Below are 27,386 nucleotides of genomic sequence, written 5' to 3'. Positions count from 1 at the left end.
CAACAGGAGAAAAAAAAACTTTTGTAGTGATAATCAAGATGGCTTATTTCAGATAGTTGACAAGAGGTGTGAGGATACTTAACATGGGGAAGGAGATTAAATCTGTGTAATGATTCAGCCATTCCCATTCTCTATTCAAGCCTAAATTAATGGTATCTCGTTTACTTATTAATTCAAGCTCAGCAGTTTCTCATTGGAGTCTGTTTTTGAAGCTTTTCTGTTGCAAAATTGCCACCTTTAAATCTGTTACTGAGTGACCAAAGAGGTTGAAGTGTTCTCCTACTGGTTTTTGAATGTTATGATTCCTGATGTCAGATTTGTGTCCATTTATTCGTTTGCATACAGACTGTCCGGTTTGGCCAATGTACATAGCAGAGGGGCATTGCTGGCACATGATGGCATATATCACATTGGTAAATATGCAAGTGAATGAGCCCCGATGGCATGGCTGATGTGATTAGGTCCTACGATGGTGTCACTTGAATAGATATGAGGACAATGTTGGCACCAGGCTTTGTTGCAAGGATAGGTTCCTGGGTTAGTGTTTTTGTTGTGTGGTGTGTGGTTGCTGGTGAGTATTTGCTTCTAGTTCGGGGGCTGTCTGTAAGCGAGGACTGGTCTGTCTCCCAAGATCTGTGAGAGTGAGGGATCATCTTTCAGGATAGGTTGCAGATCTTTGATGACGCGCTGGAGAGGTTTTAGTTGGGGGCTGAAGGTGACAGCTAGTGGAGTTCTGTTATTTTCTTTGTTGGGCCTGTCCTGTAGTAGGGACGTCTGGATGCTCTTCTGGCTCTGTCAATCTGTTTCTTCACTTCAGCAGGTGGGTACTGTTGTTTTTGTAGAGCAGACAGAACCTGAAGACTGCAGCCTGGAGGCAAGCAGTTTGTTCTTCCTGATCAGTTTGCTTCTCTCTGTTCTCTTTTCTTACTGGGTTCTGGTTTGCTGGATGGTCTGTGTTGGGGTTTGGGGGACTGGCTGTGACTCACAGGATTCGCAATAGGCCATGATGCTATTTATGTCTAGGCCACTAATTTGAATCCAGCCCATGTTGATAGTGACTTGAAGTTGTTATCACCTGAGGTCTTGACAGCTTTGGAGATGCTTCTCCATAGAACAGTGTAGCCTAACCTTCAACAGTGCATATTTTTACCACATTACACCCCAACCCTGTTCTGGAGGGACTACCTTTAGGGTGCTTTGTATGAAATGCTGGTGAGTCTCAGACCAGTTCCTAGTATCTCTGTCACAGAAATCATGTCTGCAACTGGTGCAGAGAGGCCAAGAAGGACAGAATGAACCATAGAGACAGAATTGTCCAGGTACAGAACTCTCCAGGTTGTGAAATACAAGGGTGCATTCCAGACCAGTGAGTGGCTATGTCACCCTTACCATGCAACCTAGGGTGTCTTATAATGCCTTGCTGAAGTAGCTCCCACCCTGGCCATTCACAAACAGCCTTCCAGCATTCAAGTCACACCCTGAGTATCTGTGTAAAGCTATAGCTCTGGTCCAGCAACTGGGACCCTAGCAGCCTGTCGGCAAACATCAGCCACCACTCTGGCTTTTACCAGCCTTGGTTACTATTTGCAAGGTAAACCCAACACACTCCCAGGCCTAGATCTCCCCCACTTCCAAAATGTATGTGGTGTACTGCCCAGCGCTCTCCTGGACAGTCCAAATATATCAAGTCCATTGTTCCTTTAAGGGAATAATACACCACAACTTGCCATCTTAAATGGAGTTATCCAGACACTACAAATTCAACACACTGAATTAGATAAAACAAGTTTATTAACTACGAAGAGAGATTTTAAGTGAGTACAAGCGATGAGGCATAAGAGTTAGAAATGGTTACAAAAAAAGAAGGATAAAAAGCTTTCTAGTGCCTAACTTCACAAACTATATTAGATTCAAGCAAAGTTTCTCTACACAGGCTTCCAGCAATTTTACTGACCAATCTCTAGGTCAGGACCTCTGCCACGAGTCCACTGTCTGCTTCTTTTGTCTTCTCGAGTACAAAGGGTGAGGTGGATAGTGAGACACAGAGGGGTCCCTTGGGGTGTTTGCCCCTCCTTTTTATAATTTCAGTTCCCCTTTGGAAAGCATTTCCAGCTGAGAATCAGCTGTCAAAGAGTCTGCATGGAAGGATGTTCCCTGCTGTTTTTTTTCACCTGTGTGAGCTTTTTTTTGTTTTCTTCCTTCCGCCATTCTGCTTGATGACTCTTAATTTGCATTTAAGTAGTAAACAGATGAATATACACTCCTTTGTTCAAGACACGTCTGTTTGACTAATTTGGTGCAACGTGAATCTGAACATATTTTTAGCATCATACAGGGGGAATTTATAACTTTACACATAATGCTACTACACACATTTTTACCATGAACTTACTGATCAGCAAGTTACGAGTTTTCAAATGATACCTCACCAGGCATACGTTGTACCAAGATTATAACAACAGTGGCTAGGGTATGAGTACAGGGTTGCATTCCGGTGCAGTGGTCCCTCCAGATCAGGACTGAGGGACACTGCACTGGAAACATGCCCTGCTTCAGTTTGTGCTGTGCCTGTTCCATATGGTAGCAGAAGACTTCAGATTGCAAAGTTGTCAAGCTGCCACCTCTCGGCAGTATAACATTTTCTGAAAATAAAAGAGCAGGGCTTTAGTTCGTGACGCAAAAAAGCTCTGCTTTGGCTGCAGGGTCTGGGTGTATAAGGAAGGTCTTGCCTAGCAGCTTTGCTTCCTTTGGACGATCCCCAAGGTTGTGGGGGGCAGGGTCACTTAGTATGCTGCCTTTTGGATCTCTGCGCTATCAGGTGACACAGGGCTTCCTGCTCTGGAAGCATCCAGACAACTTAGACTCAGGACTCCAGGGACCACCTGCTAGGTTTTTTCCCAGAAGACTATCTTTCCATCCATCATAGGGCTATTGTTTTAAGAAACTGCTGTTCATTCTCTGGATATGGTTTCCTTTGATTGGAACCATGGGACTCTCACAAGGTTTCCGCTGAAATTTCCAGCTGGAGAAGAAATTTCTCAGCTCTGACAAGCATGCTGGGAAGAAAAAGGGCCACATCTTCTAGTGGCATAACTCCACTGACTTCAGTGGAGTAGCACCGGACGATAATTTGGTCCAGGATGGCCTCAGACCCCCTGCAGGCTTGGCACACCCTTTATCAGAAATCTGAGGTGATCAGGCCCTGTAATGGGTACGGAGTGGATAAGGAATATTAAAGGAAATGTTTCTCAAAAGGAAATCCATGTTGACCTTTCACTTCTCTCTCACAAGCCAGTCCTCAAGACTCTGCTCAGCTTGGTGCACGTGGGCAAAAATGGGAAGTCGAGCACAAATCAAGACCTTGCATAGGGAAAAGAACATACAGCAGTGCATACTCCTGTCCCGCCCACACACTTCATTCAGTTCCCTGCTCCAGCCATGTGCTTTAGAAGTAGAGTGATCAGACAGCAAGAGTGAAAAATCAGAACAGGGAGTGGGGGGTTAATAGGCGCCTATAGAAGAAAAAACCCCAAATATTGTGACTGTCCCTATAAAATAGGGACATTTGGTAACCCTATTTAGAAGGGAGAGGAACAAACTAGTGGAGAACACCCTGAGGAGGTGCAGGAGAAGCTAGTGGGGTGACAGTGACATCTGTAGAAATTGGCTGGGGAGTAGGAGATATGACCCAAATGTGGAAGAGATTTACCTCTATGGGGCAAACAAATTGGAGCTAGGAAGTCTAGTTATGTACAATTGTACATGAGGCATACTATGCTTATCGAAGCACTGAGGTCCCACTGACCAGTGAGATGGAACAAACTGTTGTTGTAGTGAACACTTGCTTCTGAAAGGAAATAACCGCAGTGATTTAAAGAGCCCTTTGCGCACAGTAAATGTTTGGCTACTTCAGAGCTATCTGTTTAGATATCACTTTGATAGGTGCCTTAGAAATATGATGGATTAGATATATAATAGAGCAGGAGTTGCAACTTCCCCAATTAAAGTTGAGCTGAGCTTTCTGCTTCAGAGAGAATTTTTCATAGAGCTGTGAAATGCACATGCACAGGTAGATTGTCTTGAAAATTGCTGTTTCATACAGTTAACTGGCAGGGTTTTCTTACGGCTTGGCTACACTGCAGAGTTGCAGCGCTGATGGTGGCTTTACAGCGCTACAATTCACTCACCGTCCACACTTGCAAGGCACATACAGCACTGTATCTCCCTGGCTACAGCGCTGCATGTACTCCACCTCGGCTGGGGAATAATGACGGCAGCACTGGTGATGCAACGCTGCTCCATCAGTGTGGCCACCAAAAGCGCTGTTATTGGCCTCCAGAGGTATTCGGAGGTATCCCAGAATGCCTGTTCAGCCACTCTGCTCATCAGTTTGAACTCTACTGCCCTGGCCTCAGGTGACTCACCCTTTAAATGCCCTGGGAATTTTAAAAATCCCCTTACTGTTTGCTCAGCCAGGTGTGGAGTGCAATCAGTGAATCTTTCCAGGTGACCATGCCTCCACGCGCCAAACGAGCCCCAGCATGGAGTAATGGCGAGTTGCTGGACCTCAACAATGTTTTGGGGGAGGAAGCTGTGCACTCCCAGCTGCGCTCCAGCCATAGGAATTACGATACCTTTGGGCAGGCATCAAAGGCCATGCTGGAAAGGGGCCATGACCGGGACACGCTGTAGTGCAGGGTTAAAGTGAAGGAGCTGCAGAATGCCTATTGCAAAGCCCGCAAGGGAAACCGCCGCTCTGACGCTGCTTCCACGACCTGCCGTTTTTACAAAGAGCTGGTCACGATACTTGGGGGTGACCCCACCGCCAATCCGAGAACCACGATGGATGCTTCAGAGCAGGGGGGGGAGATGGAGGGGAGGAGGAGGAAACAGAAAGTGAGGGTACTGGGGTTGGGGGAGACACCCCGAAGTCCCTGGAGGCATGCAGCCAGGAGCTCTTCTCAAGCCAGGAGGAAGGTAGCCAGTCGCAGCAGCCGGTACTTGGTGGAGGACAAACAGAGGAGCGGGTTCCCGGTAAGCGGCTTTTATTTTCAGGATGGAAATTTTTACGGGGCAAGGAAGGAGCGTTTTGCATGATGCCCAGAGATGGAATAGCGCATGATGTGGTCATCACGTCGCGGTAATCAGCCTTGGTAATCTCCTTTCAAAGTTTCAGCCAGAGCATTAGGCAATGCGCTTGCACAAGTTTATTGGGAGAGCCACCGTGTGTCCTTGTCCCAGTCCAGGCTAACGCATCCGTGCCACTGTGCCAGAGGGCGGGGGGGCTTGCTGCCCACAGAGGCAAGCTGCATAGGGGCCAGGGGTGGATCCGCATTGCTGTAGAAGACCCTCCGCTTTCACCACGGTGACCGCGCAGTGAGATATCTTCCAGGATAATTCCTGTGTTGTGGCAGATAGACTGCTGAGGCAATAACAGTTGTAGTCCGTGCCCGGCGTGTTAGCGCCAATAAACACACCAGGGAGAAAGCAAGCAGAGTTTATTTGAGATCTCAAAGTGGTGCTGGAGACTTGACATGCCTCAAATCCAGCACCCCTAAAACAAGCAGTCTGTTCCTTATATCCATGAGAACTTTCTCGCTGCACAGCAAGCCCCGTTCCCCTCCCTCTCTGTCTGGCTGCAGCATTCTTTTCTCACACACTTTCTTTCTTCCCCCCTCTCCTCTCTTCCCCTGTAGCAGTTACATAAGCGCAGGTGCATTAAGTAAACTTGGCCGCGGCAGCTCGTTAGTAATTTTCCTTCTGCAAGTTATCTTTGTCCTCTGCTAAAGGTGCCAGGCCTCATTATTTCTGCTTTAGACCATTAGAACTGTTGCAACTGATAACGGCTGTTACACCAGGCTTTTGTTTATTTTGGCCTGCTAGGTCAATTAGAGTTTAACATGGACGGACTCTTGTTCATGAGAGGCCTAAGGGAAAACTCCATATTCTTATAGCCTTTACCTTTTTAAAATTACTTAGAATAATGCTGTGACACTTAGTGGCCTCACACCTGTGGAAATGTTGGAGAGTGTTCAGATGTAGGTGCCCCTGCAGCTGTTTGCTTTCCCCAACGCACAGAAACCCCAGTACAGCCTGAAGCAATCAGTTCCCTTACTCACCATTTTGGGCTCCAGTGTGTTATGTGCGCTCTCTTTGTGGGAAAATTATGCTATTGTGAAGAATGTTACTCCTTCACTGTGTGGGAATAACTCTCTGAGATATAACAATGCTGCCTCTGTTAAGTGTTGCCTTTCCACAAGAGAACCTTGAGTTCTCGGCTGCCCGTGTTATCACCAGCTTCAAAGACTCCAAAACCTCTGGAAAAGCCGCGAAAAAGCAAGACGCCTCCTGCAAGCAGTATGATCACTTTACCACAGAAAATCAAAAGTGCAGGACTGGAGAGAAAGGGAAAGCAGGATCCGCCAGAAAACACAGCGGCCTGGAAGAAAAGCACAAAGCAGCTGATAAGCATCCTGGCACGCCAAGCGGACTCTACTCAGGTGCTCATAGCCATGCAGGCAGAGCACTACCGGCGCCGGCCCCACCTCGTCCCAAAGGTCTTTCCCTTGTGCCCAATGTCAGCTCAACCTCTCTTCCCAGCATCCAGGTTCTTACCACCACCAGCTGCCTCCAACACCTGTACATTCACCAACCAGCCTGAGAACTATGACCCTTACCCTCTGCACTTAACCCCCTCACCTGCAGTATAGGCATCCTGAAGTGCAGCAGTCATGCAGCATCCAGACAGGAATAGTCAAACCTGTGACTGTACAGTTCCCCACCACACCCCCTGCCCTTTAGGTTCCCAAATGTTGTGTGTCTGTCATAAAGTTATTTCTTTCATAAATGAATTCTTGGCTTTGAAAAACAGTTTATTATTGCAGAAAGTCAAACACCCTTAGCCCAGGAAAGAAACAGGCACTGCAATCAGCTTAGGGAAAACAGATTCCTACTAACATTGAACCACTGCACTTCACTCCCTGCAAGGCACCAACATTACTGTTGGTTTCAGCCTCAAATTCCTCCTCAAGGCATCCTAATCCTTGAAGCTCTGTGCTAGGCTCTCTAGTAGCTCTGCTCTCTGGCTGTGCAAATTCAGTCTCCAGGCGCTGACTTCGGAGGTCCATGCTGACTGAATCTTTCACCCTTACTTTCACAAAATATTATAGGGGTACAGCATGCAGATATAACGTGGGGATGCTGCTTTCCTCCAAGTCTACTTCCCATACAGAAATCACCAGCGCCCCTTTAAACGGCCAAAAGCCACTCCACAGTCATTCGGCACCGGCTCAGCCTGTAGTTGAACCAGTCCTTGCTCCTGTCAAGCTTCCTGTATATGGTTTCATGAGCCAAGACATTAATGGCTAAGCGGAGTCTCCGGATCACAATGGCATTTCAACATCGCCTACTGTGATCTTCCGGTCTGGGAAAAAGTCCCTGCCTGCAGCTTCCTGAACAGCGTGTTCCGAAAGATGCGTGCATCATGCACCTTTCCAGCCAGCCTGTTAATGTCAATGAAACGCCCACGGTGATCCACAAGGCCTCTGGAAGAACCATAGAGAAATACCTCTTCCGATTAAAGTACTGGATGCTAGGTGGGTGGTGCCAGAATAGGAATATAGCGTCCTCTATTGCCCCTCCACAGTTAGGGAAACCCATTTATGCAAACCATCCACATGTCCTGCACGTTCCCCAGGTCACGGTTCTTCTTAGCAGGATGCGTTATGGCCTGCAAACTTGCATCAACACGATTCCAACGGTTGACTTTCCCACTCCAAACGTGGCCTTGACCGACAGTTAGCTGTCTGGAGTTGCCAGCTTCCAGATTGCATTAGCCCCTGCTTCTCCACTGGCAGGGCAGCTCTCAATCTTATGTCCTTGCGCCGCAGGGTGGGGGTGAGCTCATCACACAGTCCCATGAAAGTGGCTTTTCTCATCCGAAAGTTCTGCAGCCACTGCTCATCATCCCAGACTTCCATGAAATGTGATCCCACCACTCAGTGCTTGTTTCCCAAGGCCAAAAGCGGCGTTCCATGGCGCTGAGCATTTCCGTGAATGCCAGAAGCAATTTAGTGTCATACGCGTCAGGCTACTCACTATCACCGTCAGACTCCTCATCATGTTGTATCTTAAGGAATAGCTCAACTGCCAAACGTGATGTGCTGGTGAGACTTGTCAGCATACTCCTCAGCAGTTCGGGCTCCATCCCATAGAAATCGCGCTGCACAGAAACCGTTGAGAGAGTCAAGATGGCGCCAAATGTGGACGGAAAAACAGGGATTGCTGGGATGTGAAGCGATGCATCACGGGGCATTGGAACAGGAAGCAGAATGACTTGCACCCTCCACCCCCTTCCCACAATCCACGGTGCCAAAATGGGAAGAGGTGCTCTGTGGGATAGCTGCCCATAATGCACCACTTCCAACACCGCTGAACATGTTGCAAATGTGGCCACACTGCAGCGCTGGTAGCTGTCAATGTGGCTACACTCCAGCTCTTTCCCTACACAGCTGTACGAAGACAGCTTTAACTCCCAGCGCTGCACACCTGCAATGGTAGCCAAACCCTTAGACTGGATAAATACTTTTAAAATGAACACACCTTCAGCATCTGCCATACATTATGATTGGCCTTAGATCATATATTTATTGATCTTCATTTTTTTGTCATGAGACACACCTAGTCTTTAGTCAATGGCTCAACTGTATAACATTGTTTTGTTATACGAGCACAAAATATAGACGTCTTTATTTAGTTTTTCACCATGATAACGATGATGTTGCTTTTCGACGTGAAGACTTTGTGACTTGACATAACACTGCTGCTTTATAGCCTATGAACAATTTGATTGGACTTAATGAGTTGACAGTGTGATCACACAGTGACTGATGCAATGACATTGCTGCTCAGTGGGGCAATCTTGCATTGCACAACACCATGACCCTTTGGTTAAAATGATACTTTTTTGTACAATGTGATGGGGCTTTGCCCTTTTGCGATGAAGTTTCAATGTGACAAGATGACATTTTGATCCATTCCTACATAGTGATGTTTGGCACACCCTGATGAGGAAGGATCTGGGCCATCAGGGTTTAGTTACTGATCTGCTACAGACTTCCCGCGTAACCTTGAGAAAGTTACTTAGTCTCAATTCCCTAGCTGTAAATGGGGATTATAGCACTTCCCTACCTTACAGGGATGTTGTGAGAAGAAATGTATTAAAGATTGAAGCAGGGGCAGCTCTAGCCATTTTGCCGCCCCAAGCACGGCGGCACACCGTGGGGGGTGCTCTGCCGGTCGCCGGTCCCGCGGTTCCAGTGGACCTCCCACAGGCTTGCCTGGAGATGCTCCATGGGACCAGCAGACCCTCCGCAGGGACGCCTGCAGGAGGTCCACCGGAGCCGCCTGCTGCCCTCCTGGTGACCGGCAGAGCGCCCCCCGCAGCATGCTGCCCCAAGCATGTGCTTGGCATGCTGGGGACTGGAGCCGCCCTTGGATTGAAGTACTTTGAGATCTACTGATGAAAAGTGCTATATAAGAGCTAAGTATTATTACATTGTGTTGCGAATTGATTATGATGTGTCAGGACAATCTCTCCTTTTTTATTCCACCATACAGCACAATGGGACCCCCAGCTGATTGCTGCATTTGGGTGCTACTGTAGGATAAATTAAATGTAATAATAATAATAATTAATAATAATGAGGAATTTTACCTTATTATGTTGTGAGGATGATGCTTTGCAGTTGGATGACACTTGACCCCCAGAGGTAATGTGGTGATAGTGTCACAATATATTCTGTCATAGAATCATAGGATTGGAAGGGACCTTGAGAGGTCATTTAGTCAAGGCCCCTGCACCCATGGCAAGACTAAGTATTATCTAGACCATGTCTGACGGATGTTTGTCTAACCTGCTCTTAAAAATCTCCAATGATGGAGCTTTCACAACCTTCCTAGGCAATTTATTCCGATGCTTAACCCTCCCGACAGGAAGTTTTTCCTAATGTCCAACATGAATCTCCCTGGCTGCAATTTAAGCCCATTGTTTCTTGTCCTATCCTCAGAGGTTATGAACAATTTTTCTCCCTCTTTCTTATAACAACCTCTGTACTTGAAAACTGTTATAAGAACATAAGAATGGCCATACTGGGTCAGACCAAAGGTCCATTCAGCCCAGTATTCTGTCTACCGGCAGTGACCAATGCCAGAGGGAATGAACTCTAACACGATATATTAAGTTGATCCTCACCTGCCATTCCCATCTCCACCATCGACATAACAGAGCTAGGGCACCGGTCTTAACCATCCCTGCTAATAGCTATTATGGACTTAATCTCCATAATTTATTCTAGCCTTCAAACCTCCCAGGCAAGGTTCCGACAGTTGTCTGTACACTGTGTGAAGAACTTCCTTTATTTGTTTTAACCTGCTGTCCCATAACATATTCATTTGGCCCTGTTCTTATTATTATGAGGAAAGGTAATAAAACTTTTTCCTTATTCACTTTCTCCACCCACATCTATATTATAATACCTCTATCAATACGCCCATTATTAGCCCCTCTTTCCAAGCTGAAAGTCCTAGCCTCTTTAATATCTCCTCTCCTCATGTGGGAGCCTGTCATAAGTTAGATAGTAAGGAAGGGTTAATTTCTTTTTGCCTGTAAGAGTGAACAAGGAGGAACCAAACCTCAACCAGATGGACAAAATAGAGAACATGGATTTACAAAGCTATCAGGGGCGGCAAGATCGTGTACTCTAGGGTTTTTTGTTTTTCCCCAGCTATGGAGGCACATCTTATTCTGCTCACTCATTTATCTTTCTATATTTTCCACAAAAGTGTGTACCATAAGGCCAACAGAGCAAATGAGGCCTGTTATATTGCTCTGTGTTGTATTTACAGGTTGGTCGTGATTTGCTGAGACTGGTTTAAAGGGCAATCTTTAAATCAAGACTGTATTCAATTTTCTTATAAGCAAGAGTCTGTATTGATCTCTGATGCAGTTTATTGTTTTGTATTTTCGTTTCTTTTTACGAAGACTTCCTTTTTTAAAAACCTGAGCTGCGGTTGGTGGTTCTCCGGTGAGGCTACAGGAGCGGGGGTTGGAAAATCTCTTTATATAGCTTTTAACTAGATTTGATACATCGCCTCAAGGGGGAGGGTGATTTCCCTCTTTGTTTTGCCTTCAAGATTTAAATACTGCTCGCCCACAGCTCACCCAGGGAAGAAGGAGGGGACTAGGGGCGAGATTAGAGAGACCCAGGGTCTGGGTCTGGGGGTCTCCCACGAAAAGTTGGGGAGTTCAACAGAGGCGGCCCCCAGGTATTGGGGAATCCAGCGATAAGAGCCTATTTCTTATTCGGTGGGCAGCGGAGAAAATCCAAGCTGTATGAGCTGGGAACGGTCCAAGTAAACACCAGATTTGTACGCTAAAGTACATCACTCGAGGGACATGCGAAAGTTCCACAGGTTGTTGTACACGGTGAAGAACTTCCTTATTTGTTTACACCTGCTGCCCACAATTTCATTGGTGCCCCTAGTTCTTAATATTTGGGAATAGTAATAACTTTCTTATTCACTCTTTCTCCACCCCACTCAATTGATTATATAACCTCTATTCAATATACCCTTTAGTCCCCTCTTTCCAAGCTGAAAAAGCTCTACCCTCTTTAATTCTCTCCTCATATGGGACCCGTTCCAAACCCCTAATTATTTTAGTTGCCCTTCTCTGAACCTTTTCTAATGCCAGTATATCTTTTTTGAGATGAGAAAACCACATCTGTACGCTATATTCAAGATGTGGGCATACCATGGATTTATATAAGGGCAAGAAGATATTCTCCATCTTATTTTCTATCCCTTTTTGAATGATTCCTAACATCCTGTTTGCTTTTTTTGACTGCCGCTACACACTGTGTGGACGTCTTCAGAGAACTATCCATGATGACTCCAAGATCTCTTTCCTGATTAGTTGTCGCTAAATTAGCCCCCATCATATTGTATGTATAGCTGGGGTTATTGTTTCCAATGTGCATTACTTTACATTTATCCACATTAAATTTCATTTGACATTTTGTTGCCCAAACACTTAGTTTTGTGATATCTTTTTGAAGTTCTTCACAGTCTGCTTTGGTCTTAACTATCTTGAGCAGTTTAGTATCGTCTGCAAACTTTGCCATCTCACTGTTTATCCATTTCTCCAGATCATTTATGAATAAATTGAATAGGATTGATCCTCGGAATGACCCTTGGGGAACACCACTAGTTACCCCTCTACATTCTGAAAATTTACCATTAATTCCTACCCATTGTTCCCTGTCTTATAACCAGTTCTCAATCCATGAAAGGATTTTCTGTCTTATCCCATGACAGCTTAATTTACGTTAAGAGCCTTTGGTGAGGGACCTTGTCAAAGGCTTTCTGGAAATCTAAATAGATTATGTTCACTGGATCCCCCTTGTCCACATTTGTTAACCCCTTCAGAGAACTCTTAACAGATTAGTAAGACATGATTTCCCTTTACAGAAACCATGCTGACTTTTCCCTAACAATTTATGTTCTTCTATGTGTCTTGACAATTTTATTCTTTACTATTGTTTCAACTAATTTGCCCAATACCGACGTTAGACTTACCAGTCTATAATTGCCGGAATCACCTCTAGAGCCCTTTTTAAATATTGGCATTACATTAGCTATCTTCCAGTCATTGGGTACAGAAGCCGATCTAAAGGACAGGTTACAAACCATAGTTAATAGTTCCACAATTTCACATTTGAGTTCTTTCAGAACTCTTTGGTGAATGCCATCTGGTCCCAGTGACTTGTTACTGTGAACTTTATCAATTAATTCCAAAACCATCTCTAGTGACACTTAAATCTGTGACAATTCCTCAGATTTGTCACCTACAAAGGACGGCTCAGGTTTGGGAATCTCCCTCACATCCTCAGCTGTGAAGACTGAAGCATGTCCCTTCTCAGTCTTCTCTTTTCCAGATTGAAAATATTGGGTTTGTTTAATCTTCCCTCATAGGTCTTGTTTTCTAGATCTTTCTCTGGACTTTCTCCATAAAATTTGAAGTGATGTGAAACTTCAGCCAAAGCTGCTGATATGATATGATGATGTTTGAATACATCACATTCTGATACTGTGTGATTGATGCCAGTTTTGACCTAGCTGCTTGACATTGGGACATGTTATTTCATGGTGTGAAGGCATTTTGACCCCAAGTGGTAATGTTTATGCGTGATCCTGTTGTACCATGACATGACGCTGGTTGGGTGGAGTGAGCTGACATTTTAAGACAATGTCATTATGCTGTGACCTTTCAGCATGCCTCAGACTGATGTGACGTGTTGTTTTTCCATGCTGCGCTAAGCTGCGATATGTGGCATCCCCACCCTGTGTTCCGAGGTGACAGGGTGTCGTTTGGGAACGTTGTGATGTCATGGTAACTTGATGAGGCCTGGAGCACCGTGACGCCATTCTTGGGCTGCCCCACACTGTGACGAGCGTGGAGACCCGCCTGGGTTGTGGTAGTGCTGTGCTGGCATGATGTCATGCCTGACATGATGATGTCATTCTGAAGCACCGTGATGTCATGGGGTTACCACACACAGCTTTCACCTTGCAGCATGATGCTGGCATGAATATTTGGGGGGGGGCTTGTCGGGGGTGGCACTGGCACCCCCACGCCCCAGCAGTCACACAGGGGCGGATAAGCGCTCCCTGTGCGCCCCCAAGCCCGGCTCCCGCAATGCATTTCGGGAAGAGAACTTTGCTTGCCGGCCAGTAAGCCACACGGCGCATGCTCGGGAAGGCCTCACAAACGGGGCGGCGGCGAAACGCCGTGCGGCTGCCCGGCAGTGGGAGGCTGCGGGGTGAAGAGGGGGGATAGGCCGCGCTGGGAGCCGGGGGCTCGCGTAGATGTGCTCGCCGGCGGAGACGCTTCCCGGGCCGGCCCCGGAGGGGGACCTGCCCCCGGAGTGGGAGTCGGACGAGGAGCGTATGGCCTTCCTATTCTCGGCCTTCAAGCAGAGCCGGGAGGTGAACAGCACCGAGTGGGACAGCAAGATGGGCTTCTGGGCCGAGCTGGTGCTGGGCCGGGGCCGCCGCCGGGGGGCGGTGCGGACCTGCCTGCGGGAGCTGCAGCAGGCCTTCGAGCGCCGCGGCAGCGTCCCGCTGGGGCTGGGCACCGTGCTCCGCGAGCTGCTCAGGTACCCGGCCGGGGCGGGCCCGGAGGCAGAGCAATGGGCTGGGCACAGGCGGGGTGGGGGGCGCTAAGGGGGCAACACACTGGGGGATGCTGGGCACTTGGGGCATTAAGGCAGGGCAATATTCTGGAGGTGACTGGGGGTTAGCAGGTGCAGGTATACGGGTGGGGTACTGGGAGCAATATGCTGGGTGTCACTGGCGGTGACTGGGGGTCACCATTTGCAGGTATACGGGTGGGGTACCGGGAACAATATGCTGGGTGTCACTGGCGGTGACTGGGGTCACTAGGTGCAGGTATGTGGGTGGGGTACTGGGAGCAATATGCTGAGGGTCGCTGGAGGTGCAGCGTGTGGGGTGCTTAGAGAGGACAGTATACTAAGGGGTTATTAGAGATGTAAGTCATAGGAGTGCACAGGGCATGCGGTAGTAGCAAGAGCAATATCCCGGTGGGTTTGGGGTTCAGGGAGACGAGGGACATGGAGCACTAGGGTGCATGATATTCTGGGGGTCCTTGGGTGCAAGGAAATGCTGGGAGGGATATGGGGCACTGAGGGGGCAATATGCCAGTGATCACTAGGTATGCCAGGCACAGGAACGTTGAGCAGCATGGGGCATTACGGTGGGAAATGTGGTAGGAGTTGTGGAGTACTGTACATAAGGAGGACTGATGGGCATGGATCAGAGGGGGCACTGAGTTGAAAGGGTGATAGCGATATGCTAGGGTTCACTTCGAAACTTGGGTGCTGGACACACATGGGTAGCAGGTAAGGTGCATGAGGCAAAAGGAGTTAGTGGGCATAGGGAGCAATATGCTTAGGGACATTGGGAAGGCTGCTTTGCGTGAAAGTGCATGGGGCCATATTGTAGGGGTGCTGGGAGGCCAGTTTGCCAGAAGACTCTGGAGAGGAGGATTAGGTATGGTGCTGTAGAAGTTGCTTGGGCACTAGAGGCATGTTTTGCCTTTTCATAGGCTCTATCCAATGTAGGGGGCAACAGCACTGAGATTGTTCCCCCTTGAAAATACTTAAGGAACAACCCACATATTTTATGCCAGTCTGAAAATCTTTTACCTACTGGTATTATAAATAACACACACAATGGTCATGTCTGGAAGAAATCAGAGGAGAAAATGATTTGTGTTTCCAGGTTACGTACTTTATGCATAAAGTTCTGTCAAATGCACAATCACTATAAAAGCTTCACTGCAGCCAGTTTCCTTTTTTTGTATGTGTGTGTTTTATTTTCACGTTGTAAAATGAAAGAACAACATAGGAAAAGATTTGTAGAATCAGCAAAGTTGCAAGAGGATGTATAGGGAGAGGAAGTTCCTTGAACTATTTTCTATGAATTTGCAGTGTGGAAAATCCCCACACAAACAGGAAAGGAAACTGACTTAGGAAAGATTTTATAGTAAACCATTGTGTATAAATTCTGTCAAAAGCCCAAAGCAAATAAACTGGAAATACAGTAGTTGTTTTTGAGCATTTTTATATTGTACATAAAATTTTATTTTAAATTGAGATTTCAAATTGATGTCCAAATAAACGCTCAGTTAGACAATCTTGTGAAATCTACTGGAATTGTGAACCAACTTATGTGTTCTGTACTGGGGAAATGTTACTGCTAAAGATGATTCTCCACAGAGATCTCTACGTGCACTGATGATTACATCTGCACAGTGGGGACTGGGCTGCCTCGTCCATTTCTAATTCTTGTATGTCTTACTCTCTTCAGACGTGGCAAACTGCAGAGGGAGTCAGACTTCATAGCCAGTGTAGACTGCAGCTGGATCTCATGGGGTGTGGGAATCTTCATTCTGAAGCCCCTGAAGTGGACCCTGTCAAGTGTGCTGGGTGACAGTAAAGTGCCTGAGGAGGACGAAGTGCTGATTTTTGTGGAGCTACTTCAGGTGAGCATTGCATTGTCTGGAGCTTGCCCTGGTTACTCATGTTATGAGGCTGGAGAATGTGTATGTGCGGGGAGGGTGTTGAGATGGGTTTTCCTTGAATCATGTAATAAAGATTTTCCCCACATTAACAGGAAAGAGTCAAAGTTGAATAAGAGACCTTCATCTCTATTCATGTACATTCAAAAACCCAGGAGAAGGGAGGGGGGTTGAATGGCTCATAGATGGGACATAGAGCCCTTATCTGAACATATGTGTTCAGATATTAATGTAAAGGCTGTTAAATGGCTTCTGTAAAATGAGTTGATGGGTTTTCAGTTCATTTTCTAGTGAATGTCTCTGAATCATAACACATGAGCAGAGTTGGCAGTCTCTGCTGTGAAGCCACTCTTCTCTTACATTTAAAAAGGGCCTCCTCCAAGTTAAGTTTGAGGTATATATATTTTTTTCAGTACAGTATGTGTGGAAGCCTGCAGATTACTGTCTGAGCACCATTTGTTCTATAGATACATACATAAGTGTCAGTGACTGTCTATCCAGTATCTCTTGTCTTCATTGAATTCACATGTAGCTTTAAAATTAAACTGAAGCATTGTTTATACACTTTTCTGTATGTGCGTCTCCAAACCTGTGAAAGGCACTTGTTTATAGCAACTTTTGAAGTTTAAAAATAGAGCCAGATTCTAAACTGGTATAAATCAGTCTTGCCCCATTTGGCTTAAGTGGCATTGCATCTGATTCCTTTAGTCGGCCTTATGTCCTTGAGTTAGCTGAACTAAAAAATAAGAGTTTGAAGTGAAAAATCAACTAAAAAAAAAATCACATCTTTCTGAACTTTTGTTACCTATTTTCATTACAAGCAGCAGCTTAAATGATTATAACTCACTGGGATTATAGAGAACTCTTTTCTCTGTTCAACTTGTTTGCATTGTGCACTTGACAGCACTCAGTGTGCAGTTGCACTGTTTCATGGATGTCAGTGTCCCATATTAGAATGGGGCTTTTATACAGCATCAGGAAATAAACCCTTTAAAAAAAAAAAAATGACTGTAAAGCCTCAAACGTTCACTGTGGGATTCAGAGGCAGATGGAATTCATGACACTGCATTCAACTTTATTTATTTAATTATTTTAAGTTGTCTAGATTCCAAGTTTAAGTGTATCTTTCATTTTTGAAAAGAGACATGTATTTTGTGTTACATTGGAAAAAATGGCTTAACTGATCAAGTTGAAATTTTAAAAAAAGTTTGAATTGGGACAAAGTCGAAAAGGAAAACCTTTGAGAAGCATAGAAACGGCTATGGAATGGCTTACTCACCATGCAGTGTCTGTTTCTTATTTTGATATATGCTTTGGGAGAGGAAACAGGAAGCTTGCAGCTCCAGTGCCTCAGGAACTGAGGGAACAAGTGATTCTCCTATAGTCCATTAACAGCAATGCTGTTTTTAAAGAATTATAAACTTTCCCTTTTTTTAAATTTTACAAACAATTCTTTTAATTGAACCTTCATAGTCCACTTTTAGCCCTGGGACTTTTAGAAACTTTTCTGTGTAATGTGTGCAATAAATAAAATATACTTCCAGACCTCCTGAGTTCCTAAAATACAAAAGTCACCTTTCCCCAAAGTTTTAGACTAGAGCTATGATATCAGGTAAGCTTCTGGGAAGAGAATACAGAGAGAATTTGAATGGCAGAGGAGACGACATAGGAGTGTAAACACATTCATTTGGCATGGATATGAAAGCTGATAAGGACATGGTGCTTTTTAAAAATGAAACATAAATCCTTAGTATTCCTGTGAGGTTAGGTGTGTGTTATCCTCATTTTACAGATGGGGGAGAGGTAAAGTGACTTACCTCACTTGGGATTGCTATTCCACAGCTTCTGTCTCCCATTCCTGTGCTCATAGCTCTACACTGTGCTATTCTTGCTATGTTATGAGTTATGACGTGAACTATACTTTATGTGTAGATTTACTGGTAAAATATTCTTGATTATACATGACTTGTGTGGGCTATGATACAATACTGTTGTGATTCTTCACCTGTGTATGAAATCTGCATTGGCATAGAGATGTCAGATTGGCATCCATTGCAGTAATAAGAAAGGGATCCCAATGCACACTAGCAGTTTTGTTTCTTTCCTTCAGGAAAAGGCAGAGGAAGTGTATCGCCTCTATCAGAATTCTGCACTCTCTTCCCACCCTGTTGTTGTCCTCTCAGAATTGCGCTCACTCTGTGCCAGCATATGTCCGGATGAGAGGACATTCTATCTACTGCTGCTCCAGCTGCAGAAGGAAAAGAGGGTCACGGTCATGGAGCAGAATAGAGAAAAGGTACAGAATGGCAGATGAAATTTAATTTTGATAAATACAAAGTAATGCACATTGGAAAGCATAGTCCCAACTATATGTATAAAATGATGGGGTCTAAATTAGCTGTTGCCACTCAAGAAAGAGATCTTGGAGTCATTGTGAATAGTTCTCTGAAAACATCCACTCAATGTGCAGCGGCAGTCAAAAAAGCAAACAGAATGCTGGAAATAATTAAGAAAGGGATAGATAATAGGACAGAAAATATGCTACCTCTATATAAATACATGGTAGGCCCACATCTTGAATACTGTGTGCAGATGTGGTCGCCCCATCTCAAAAAGATATATTGGAATTGGAAAAGGTTCAGAAAAGGGCAACAAAAATGATTAGGCATATGAAATGGCTTCCGTATGAGGAGAGATTAATAAGACTGGGACTTCTCAGCTTGGAAAAGAGACGGCTAAGAGGAGATATGATTGAGGTCTATAAAATCATGACTGGTATAGAGAAAGTAGATAAGGACGTGTTGTTTACTGCTTCTCATAACACAAGAACTAGGGATCTCCAAATGAAATTAATAGGCAGCATGTTTAAAACAAATAAAAGGAAGTATTTCTTCACACAATGCATAGTCAACCTGTGGAACTTCTTGCCAGAGGACGTTGTGAAGGCCAAGACCATAACAGGGTTCAGAAAAGGACTAGATAAGTTCATGGAGGATAGGTCCATCAATGGCTATTAGCCAAGAGGGGCAGGAATGGTGTCCCTTGCCTCTGTTTGCCAGAAGATGGGAATGAGCGACAGAGGATGGATCACTTGGTGATTACCTGTTCTGTTCATTCCCTCTGTGGCATTTGGCACTGGCCACTGTCTGAAGACAAGATACTGGGCTAGATGGACCCTTGGTCTGACCCAGTAGGGCCATTCTTATGTTCTTATGTAGAGTGTGTGTGGTCCCATTCCTGTCTTGCATTCTGTTTTGCTGACAGGGCACTCTCTTTTATGGCTAAATGCCGATGTCTTCCATTAGCCGTTCACCTTGTATGTGTACAGGAAGAAATGGCTTTTCCCCATTGTCATAAGCTGGTGGTGCGGGGCTGAGGGTCTAGAGTGTTCACTAAGTGAGGGATCTAAATTCCACTCCCCAAACAATCTTGTAAATATCTAACGCTGTTCACTCCAAAGAATTCTACGCTTTACAAGCTGATGGGCAAGCTATAGACACAGGTTATTTGGTGTTCTTCCAGCAACACTACACAGTGGTCTAGGACAGGAAGAAAAAGAGAACACTGTAACCAGCTGAAGATGAATAGGGATTTCGGAGTGGTTGAATGTAATCTTTCCAGTTGGAATTTGGACACAACACGGAGGTTAATACTACAGCTCTTGGGCGGTGGGTTGTACCATAGGCTTTCTGATGACTGTAAGTGGTTCTGATGTTGGTTTCACATCTAATCTGAATGATGACACCTTCAGCTGTGCAGTGCCTGCTAATATCATGCAGGGGCACTGTTTAGATAGCAGTAATACTTGGACACTTCACATCTTCAAAGTGCGGCACAAATGCTAAGTAATTGGTGCTGAGTCGAAAAGAAGAATGCCCCCTGAAGTTATGCAACACCACTGCAGTTTCTGGGCATTCTTTTGAGGCATCATGGCTGCATACTAACATGGCTCAAATGTGATATTTTACTGGATTATAGGACGAGCTGGCATTGCCCTTTCTTTAGATTCTAATTTACCAGTGTCCCTTTTAGTATTACGGGCCCAAAGTTGAACAAGGAACTGTGACGGCAGAGTTTACACAGCCTTTTATTTTTTCAAGGAAGAAGTCTTGCTTTCTTGGTGTAGATGTTGCTCTAAAGATTCCGGCTTGTAAGAACACAAATCCTACAGTCTGGCAATTCAGTAATGTGCTGCTCCTCCTTTAGATAGTGAAGTTTGCCCGAGGTCTGCATGCCAAAGTATCCCCAGTGAATGATGTGGACATCGGGGTCTATCAGCTGATGCAGAGTGAGCAGTTGCTATCACAGAAGGTGGAGTCCCTTTCCCAAGAAGCAGAGAGGTAGTGTGTGTATGTGAAAAAAACTTTGCTTGTGACCTGGCCTTAGTGCATATATAATGTGTTGCTGAGGGAATTTTTTTTTTTTTTCTTGTGACTGTGTAAAGGCAAGAAATGCCTCTTATTTCTCTGTCAGGTGCATGGGGAGCGAAGTATGGCAACCCAGGGTTCTCCACCCATTTTACCCTGTGTCTCCACATCAGCCACTTGCCATATGTTGTCCTTGGATGCACCCCAGAATACTTTGTATCATTTGCTAGTAGGCATCCTGGAAAGTGGTGGAGTGATTTATGGGGTGCACTGGATCTGAGTGAGCCAGTTGCAAATGGCTGAACAGTGGTGGAGGGGAGGATGGGGCTGGGGAATATCACAGTTGTTTCATGATCCCCTCCTGCTTGTAGGCTTGAGCTTCTCCTGGCCATTTGTCCTTGCAGGTGTAAAGAAGATGCCCGGAGCGCTTGTAGAGCTGGCAAAAAGCAGTTGGTAAGTGTACTTGACCCTGCCTGCTCTGCCTTAGGAAGCTGTGGTCTTGGAACTGTGGTACAAGATGGGCAACCTGTGAGTTTGTGTTGCATGCCAAGACCATTCTGAAACCTGCAAAACCTACTGCTCTGGCAGAGGGACTTGATTCACATGGTGCCACCTCATGCAAACATTCTTGCTTGGAGTAGGATGGTGAGGAGAGTTTGAGGGCATCTCAGTCCTAAAGTCAGCCCATGGCATGTGCTTTGCTGCACTGGAATAGTTCTTTTAAGAAGGGACTTTTTGGATGCTGCCTGGTTTCTGATTCAAGTTTGTGTGCATATTCCCAGGCACTGAGATATTTGAAGTCCAAGCGAAGGACAGAGCGGCGAATTGAAGAGCTCCTTTCCAAGCTGGATGCAGTTCAGGGCATCTTGGATCGTATATATGCTTCTCAGACAGATCAGATGGTAGTGTGGTTCTTCTACCTCTCATGTCATATGTTTACTTTCCTGCTCAAGTTTGCTTTGCTTTACCTACCTCTTCAAGCTCTGTGGTTGAAGAGCTCCTGCATATGAGTAAGACCTCATCCTCTCTACTCCAAGAGATACTGAGGATGGCCTAGGAGTCTTATTGTGATTGTGGCAAGGAAATTGGCCTCTGGCTGCATCCTCTCTTTGCCTCTTCATGCTGCTGCCCTACTGAAAACTCTCTAGGATAGCAGAAGGCAGACACTAGAGCTTTTCTGAAGAAGCAACAGCTTATAGAGTTTCCTTAGTCTAAGGAACACATCCCTAATAGAAGTAACATTCCTTTCTTTTCTGCGTATTGAGGTGTTCAATGCCTACCAGGCTGGAGTAGGAGCTCTGAAACTGTCCATGAAAGATGTCACTGTGGAGAAGACAGAGAACCTGGTGGATCAGATTCAAGAGGTATTGTGAGATGATGGTGGCATATAAGAACAGATAGGGAAACTGGGGGTGAATGTACTAGGCACATTTCCCAGGAGTTAGACTTGAGGCTTCTGACACTATTTTGCCCTTATGCTCTGCATGTCTCTTGGGCTGAATGGTCCATACAGCTTTCCTTAAATCAACTTCCATATTACTCCTTTGTCCTTAAAATATCTGCAACATTAGCACTTTAAGTGTTGCTAGATGCTCTCTAATGTTCTTTTACAGTGCTCATCTGTGTAGTGTCTAACTGCAGTCAAAAATACTTGAAGGGCTTTATTGCACACCCATGTACTGTTAATTCTCTTCCAGCTTTGTGACACCCAGGATGAAGTCGTTCAGGCTCTGGCAGGAATGTCGATCAATGGCTTGGGTGAGTTCATCCATTTTGTGGGCTTTCTCTCCTCCTCCCCTAGCCCTCCCTTCAGGTGTTTGCCAGTGGCTGTTCTCTGAGAATAAGCAGTTGTTCTCAGCCCTTCAGAGTCATCTGCTCTACTGGTGCCTTGTAGAGGGAGTAAGGGTTTACAGGTAGTCTCCTGGTGTCTGATCGCTTATTGCAAGTGACTCAACAGGTAGAATCATAGGACTGGAAGGGACCTCGAGAGAGCATTTAGTCTAGTCCCCTGCACCCATGGCAGGACTTAGTATTAGGTGGAGGGAGAACTGGGGGTGGGAGCCAGCTCACAATTGGACTCCTCCAAACATATAAGCTCATAGAACTGCTTGCAGCCCTCCAAGGTTGGGGCTGTAAACTACTGAGTAGTTTAGTCTGTTTTCTGGATGGACACTATTAGCTTTTGTAATATCTTCCTTTCTTCCTGGTTTATCTTCTACAGCACCTATGTTGCTATCTGTCTCTTCCAAAACACTTCCCCACCTCCAGACCCTCCACCACACACAGGCTTCAGCAGTGATACATCCTACCCTCAGTCAGAAGGTATCAGCCCCTACTGTCTTGGGCAGACAGATCCTTCCCACCCCAGCCCTAGGTGTTGAACTTTCTGCCTCTTCTGCCCTGAGGCATGAGGTCCCTGTCTGAGGAAGAAGCATTCGGCGCTGCTCACGGTTTTGGATAATAAGAGAGTTGCAATGGTTCTCTTTCTGGCTTGAAGTAACTTTGGTGGAGGCTGAAACTGGGACATTAGTGCTTGTTCTGAACTTGACTTGTAAAGTCAGTGTTAAGTTTTTTTCTTACCTGAGCAGGAATCTTTGCAAACCACTGGTAAAAGACAAGTTGGCAGGAGCTTCTCAGGCTCAGGTTCTCAAGTGTAATGTTCCCTTTGAAAGGGGCTTGTCTTAGTGTCCAGTCGTGAGTGAGCAGCTCTTCCACTGATGTAGGATTGTCCTTGCAGCACTCTCCTGCTACAATGCCTTCCTTGGCCACTGGGATGTTTTGCTTACATGGTCTTCCAGCCCGTTTCTTGTGCTGTGGGGATATTGTTTAATTCCTCCAGATATTGATTTGTTTATTCTCTAACCTAGCAGAGGTTGACAGTGAAGAACTTGAGAAGGAACTGGATAGTCTCCTTCAGGACTCCACTAAAGAGCCTTTGGACCTGCCTGCTGTTCCCCAGAAGCCTCTACTTCCCAGCATCTCTGATATTGAGCTTGAAGCAGAGTTGGAGAAGAAGGATGGAGGTATGTATCAGCAACAATCTTAGCTGGTGGCCTACTATTGGGATCAAAGACAATCACATATCAAGAGGTGGTGGCTCTCTGTACACTTGCCAGCGATCAAATGTCCTGCTCTAGAAATGCACTGCTGTGCCGTAAATTAGCACCGCCTGGCAGTCTTGGCATAGACTGGGCTAAGCATGATATGGGCCAGGAAAGCGTAGTTACCTCTAAACCTCTGTCAGTGGGGTTTCAGGAGTTGTCCTATTAGAGAGGTGCTGTAGGGTGGAGGGGTAAGCTTGTTCTATCCTTGCTCACGTCATCCCTATTCTGTGGCTAAATGTCTATAGTCTCCTTGGCTGTGAATCCAGCATTATATTTTCACAGAGAGGAGACGCCCTTCTTTGAGCAGACCTACTCCCATTATATGATGAAACAAGAGAGCTCCTATTTTAGTAGCTAGTGGAAACTGTTTTCCAGCTAGTTAACTCCTTCCAAAAGCGGAGCACTGTGAAGAACTGGATGGTGCCAGCTGTGTGTGTCGTTGTAAAAGTGTGTTTTGGTCTGTTTTATAAATGTTGGCAGGCCCGTAGCTAAAACGGTTGATCTGCCAGGTCCCTGAATATGCTGCAGACCCTCTTAGTGTTCTTCTGGGCCTTTCATTGTGCCCCCTCTTCTTCTCATGTAGCTGATATGGCTGCTTAAATTGGCCACCAGTCTCAGCTTCACCTAGTAATGATGAGTGACTTAAGGTTAATTTAAAAAAAAAAAAAAAAAAGGAATTAACATACTGGATCAAATCAGTAGTCCCTGAAAAGTAGTAAATATCAGAAGCTTCAGAGGAAGGCATGAAATCTCTTGATGATTGAATGACCTACCCCTAGAATTTTCTTCATACCTTTGAGCAGTTACTAACTTTCCTATGTCCTGAAGTGTGGATTAGTATCCTTTACATCTGAGGGCAAACCCTAGGTGGTATGCTGTTTTAGTATCAAGAAACCACTATGGACTTACACAGTATGGGGGCTTAGTAACTGTTTGCCTGTGTGTGTGTCTGGGTCTTAGGATATGGTTGGTCTTTCTTTAACCCATGCTGCTGCTAAACACTCACTTTTCTTCTGTTGCTTCTTCATTTGTAGGTTTGGCACAAAAGACTGCTTCCAAATATTCTGAACCCAAAAGAGCTCTGGGACTGGGTCTCTAACAGCGTCCTGCTGCTGTAATTTGAGAAGTTGTCTTAAGCTTGCTTAACTAGTGACCGTAACTTTCAAAAGTAACTTTTGGAGTGTGGGCTAATGCCCCCCTCTTTACCGGATATCACTTCGCCAAACGACAGGATCTACTGCCATGACAATCCACCCTTTCTGGAACTGATCCTATCTGGTGTTGCTGTCGTCTCTTTAGTGTCAATATCTACACTGTTCTCAGTTTGACTTGTTATCCCAAGTCACCTACAATGTTCACTCTTGCCAATGAGCTCTGTCTTCCCTGCAGGATTACAATTCCTGAGCTCACCTACTTCATAACAATCCTCAGTTTTGCTAAGGCCAGCATTGAGGAGACCCTGAAACGCAGTAGGATCACAGCTGCTTGACCTCTGGCTGTTTGTGTGGTTGTGTAAAACATTTGGCACGTAACATAGGTACTGTTCTTGACAGTCATCTGTCTGCAGCAAGCTTACACACATGTTGCTAGTACTATCCATCTTCCCTTGTTTGTATTTGCACGATTGTGGTCAACGAGACCAATAACTGTTTTAGTGTATGAGCCTTGTTGCCACTAGGGGGCAGCAATTGCCAGCACAAGATGAAATTTACTCCTCTTTCTGTAATACACTAAGGGCTGGTCTATACTACGGGGGAAAATTGATCTTAGATTCGCAACTTCAGCTACGTGAATAACGGAGCTGAAGTCAAAGTATCTAAGATCGAATTACTCACCGTCCTCACGGCGCGGGATTGATGTCCGCGCCTCCTCCTGTCGATTCCGCAACTCCGCTTGGGTTGGTGGAGTTCCGGAATCGATATAAGCGCGTTCGGGGATCGATATATCGCATCTAGATGAGACGCGATATATTGATCCCCATGCAATCGATTGCTACCCGCCGATATGGCGGGTAGTGAAGACGTAGCCTAAGGCCTTGAAAGAAGACCTGCAAAGGGTTTTTTAAATGAAAGTGTTGCTTTTTAGGCTGCGTGATGATAAAGGCCAGCAATGTTTGTTAAGTTTCTGCTTGTTTTTTACTTGTAGAAATAACGGATAGCTCAAGTTTAGTCTTTCCTGCCTTTGCTGGAGAACTTGTTGGGAATCACAGGAATGGCTAGTGTGAGCTTTTTACACCATCACTGAATGGATGGGGATTTTATATCCTTTTCCAAAGTGTTCCTTAGACAGTGGCAGTAAAAGTAAAACAGAGTATTAAACAGTCTAACAATCCTCTCCTTTAATTTGCAGTCTTGAGATGTCATAATTTCTCTAGGACACCAGTTGTCCTAGAGAAGAACTGAATTTCTAATGTAAAAAGACAAGCAGAGGAAATAACCTTTAGGAGCTGCCTTTGTTCATTAGGAAGAAGTGCAATTCCTCTTTGCAGGTCACTTTTACTATGCTTATCGTGTACTCAGAAGAAGGTAAGCCTGATCTGTCTTGCTTCCAGTTGCATCTAGCATGGCTGGATTAGCTGCTTTAGGCGAGGCAGGTACTTCCAACTGTGCTCTTGTGTATCCTGGCTCCTGATGGGAGCACCATGCACTAGACGTGGAGTGGTGAGTGCCAAGTGTGGGCTGACTCAAGGAAAGAAGACTGTAGGTTGGGCTAGCTGTGTATACATTTTTAACTGGTCTCCTCCTCATGCCCCCACATTTGAGTCAGTGTCTTATTGGGTATTAGCCCTGTGCTGCCTCCTGTACCAATGGCTCTCCATTGCTCAAGCCAGGTGGAAGGCAGTTTGGATGAATAATAATAAAGGGTCATGGAGTAATGAACAGAAGAAGGGACACTGGACCTAGCCCAACTCCAGGAGAGGGGGGGAGAGAACTACCAATGAAGCATCTACAGTCTGCTGCATCTGAACACAGCAGCTCCTCTTCTCCTCCCCTGCACAAATGCCATTACTGAGTGGAGACCCCTCCTCCTGTGGAGGGTATGGTGCAGGAGGTTAGCAAGTCATATGGGCCGCAAACACAATCATACTAGATAATTTTAATCTCCGTATTTCTTTCCTTTGTAAAGAGAAAGAGGGGAAACAATTGCTGTTTTTTCTACCTGCTGTGTAATAAAAGGGGAAAAAAACAAAAACATCCATTGTGCTGCCAGTTTCTCTCTTGCATTATCTCTGACATTGATCACATTATTAATGCTGTTCCCGTGGTGCTTCCTACACCTATTATGGAAAGATTGCTCACTAAACATAAATGGGGAGCTGACAGTGGTTTGACTTCAAAAACAGAGTGATGGATAATCCATGCACCCAGCTGTTGGATGTACCCACAACAGGACCTCTGCTAGTGCTCAGTTCTGTGTCTAAATTAAAACAGGCAGTTGCTTTCAGTGAGAAACAGCCCTGCTGGCTTATGGTTCAGGAGCATTGGTGTTTTTGTGAGCATTGGCTTAAAAAGCTGTGTGATTGCTCTTTGTTCTTCAGGACGTGCCATCCTTTCTACCTCTCATTCATTCCCAGAAAGCAGCACGTTTGTTTCTCACACTTTTCCTCCGGTCCGTTTTATAAAATGACTAAAATGTTGGGACTTTCACCAAGGACACTATCCCACAATCTAATAACCCCCCCGCCAAACATTTAGAGAATCAATGTAAACGTTCCTTTCTTCGACTTCCTTTGTTATGTCTAGTTATGTCCCCTTG

General features: G+C 45.4%; 1 protein-coding gene across 2 annotated transcripts; it reads left to right on the top strand.

Annotated features, from left to right (window-relative positions):
- Positions 1 to 13,806: 13,806 nt before the first annotated feature.
- Positions 13,807 to 26,822, top strand: CHMP7 (charged multivesicular body protein 7). Of its 2 annotated transcripts, none has more exons than XM_032800866.2 (10): positions 13,807 to 14,216; positions 15,949 to 16,123; positions 18,270 to 18,455; positions 20,366 to 20,499; positions 20,931 to 20,979; positions 21,309 to 21,428; positions 21,792 to 21,890; positions 22,224 to 22,284; positions 23,397 to 23,549; positions 24,665 to 26,822. In XM_032800866.2, the coding sequence occupies exons 1-10, from the start codon at positions 13,927 to 13,929 to the stop codon at positions 24,727 to 24,729; spliced, it is 1,332 nt and encodes a 443-aa protein (XP_032656757.1). In that variant the 5' UTR covers positions 13,807 to 13,926; the 3' UTR covers positions 24,730 to 26,822. The 2 variants fall into 2 exon arrangements, with proteins under 2 accessions (XP_032656757.1, XP_032656756.1); XM_032800865.2 differs by having other exon boundaries at positions 23,394 to 23,549.
- Positions 26,823 to 27,386: the final 564 nt, after the last annotated feature.

The sequence above is a fragment of the Chelonoidis abingdonii genome, chromosome 2, assembly GCF_003597395.2.
Source record: "Chelonoidis abingdonii isolate Lonesome George chromosome 2, CheloAbing_2.0, whole genome shotgun sequence".
NCBI classification, from domain to species: Eukaryota; Metazoa; Chordata; order Testudines; family Testudinidae; genus Chelonoidis; species Chelonoidis abingdonii.
The sequence above is the reverse complement of the archived record's forward strand: the minus strand, read 5'-3'. Positions and strand labels throughout refer to the sequence as shown.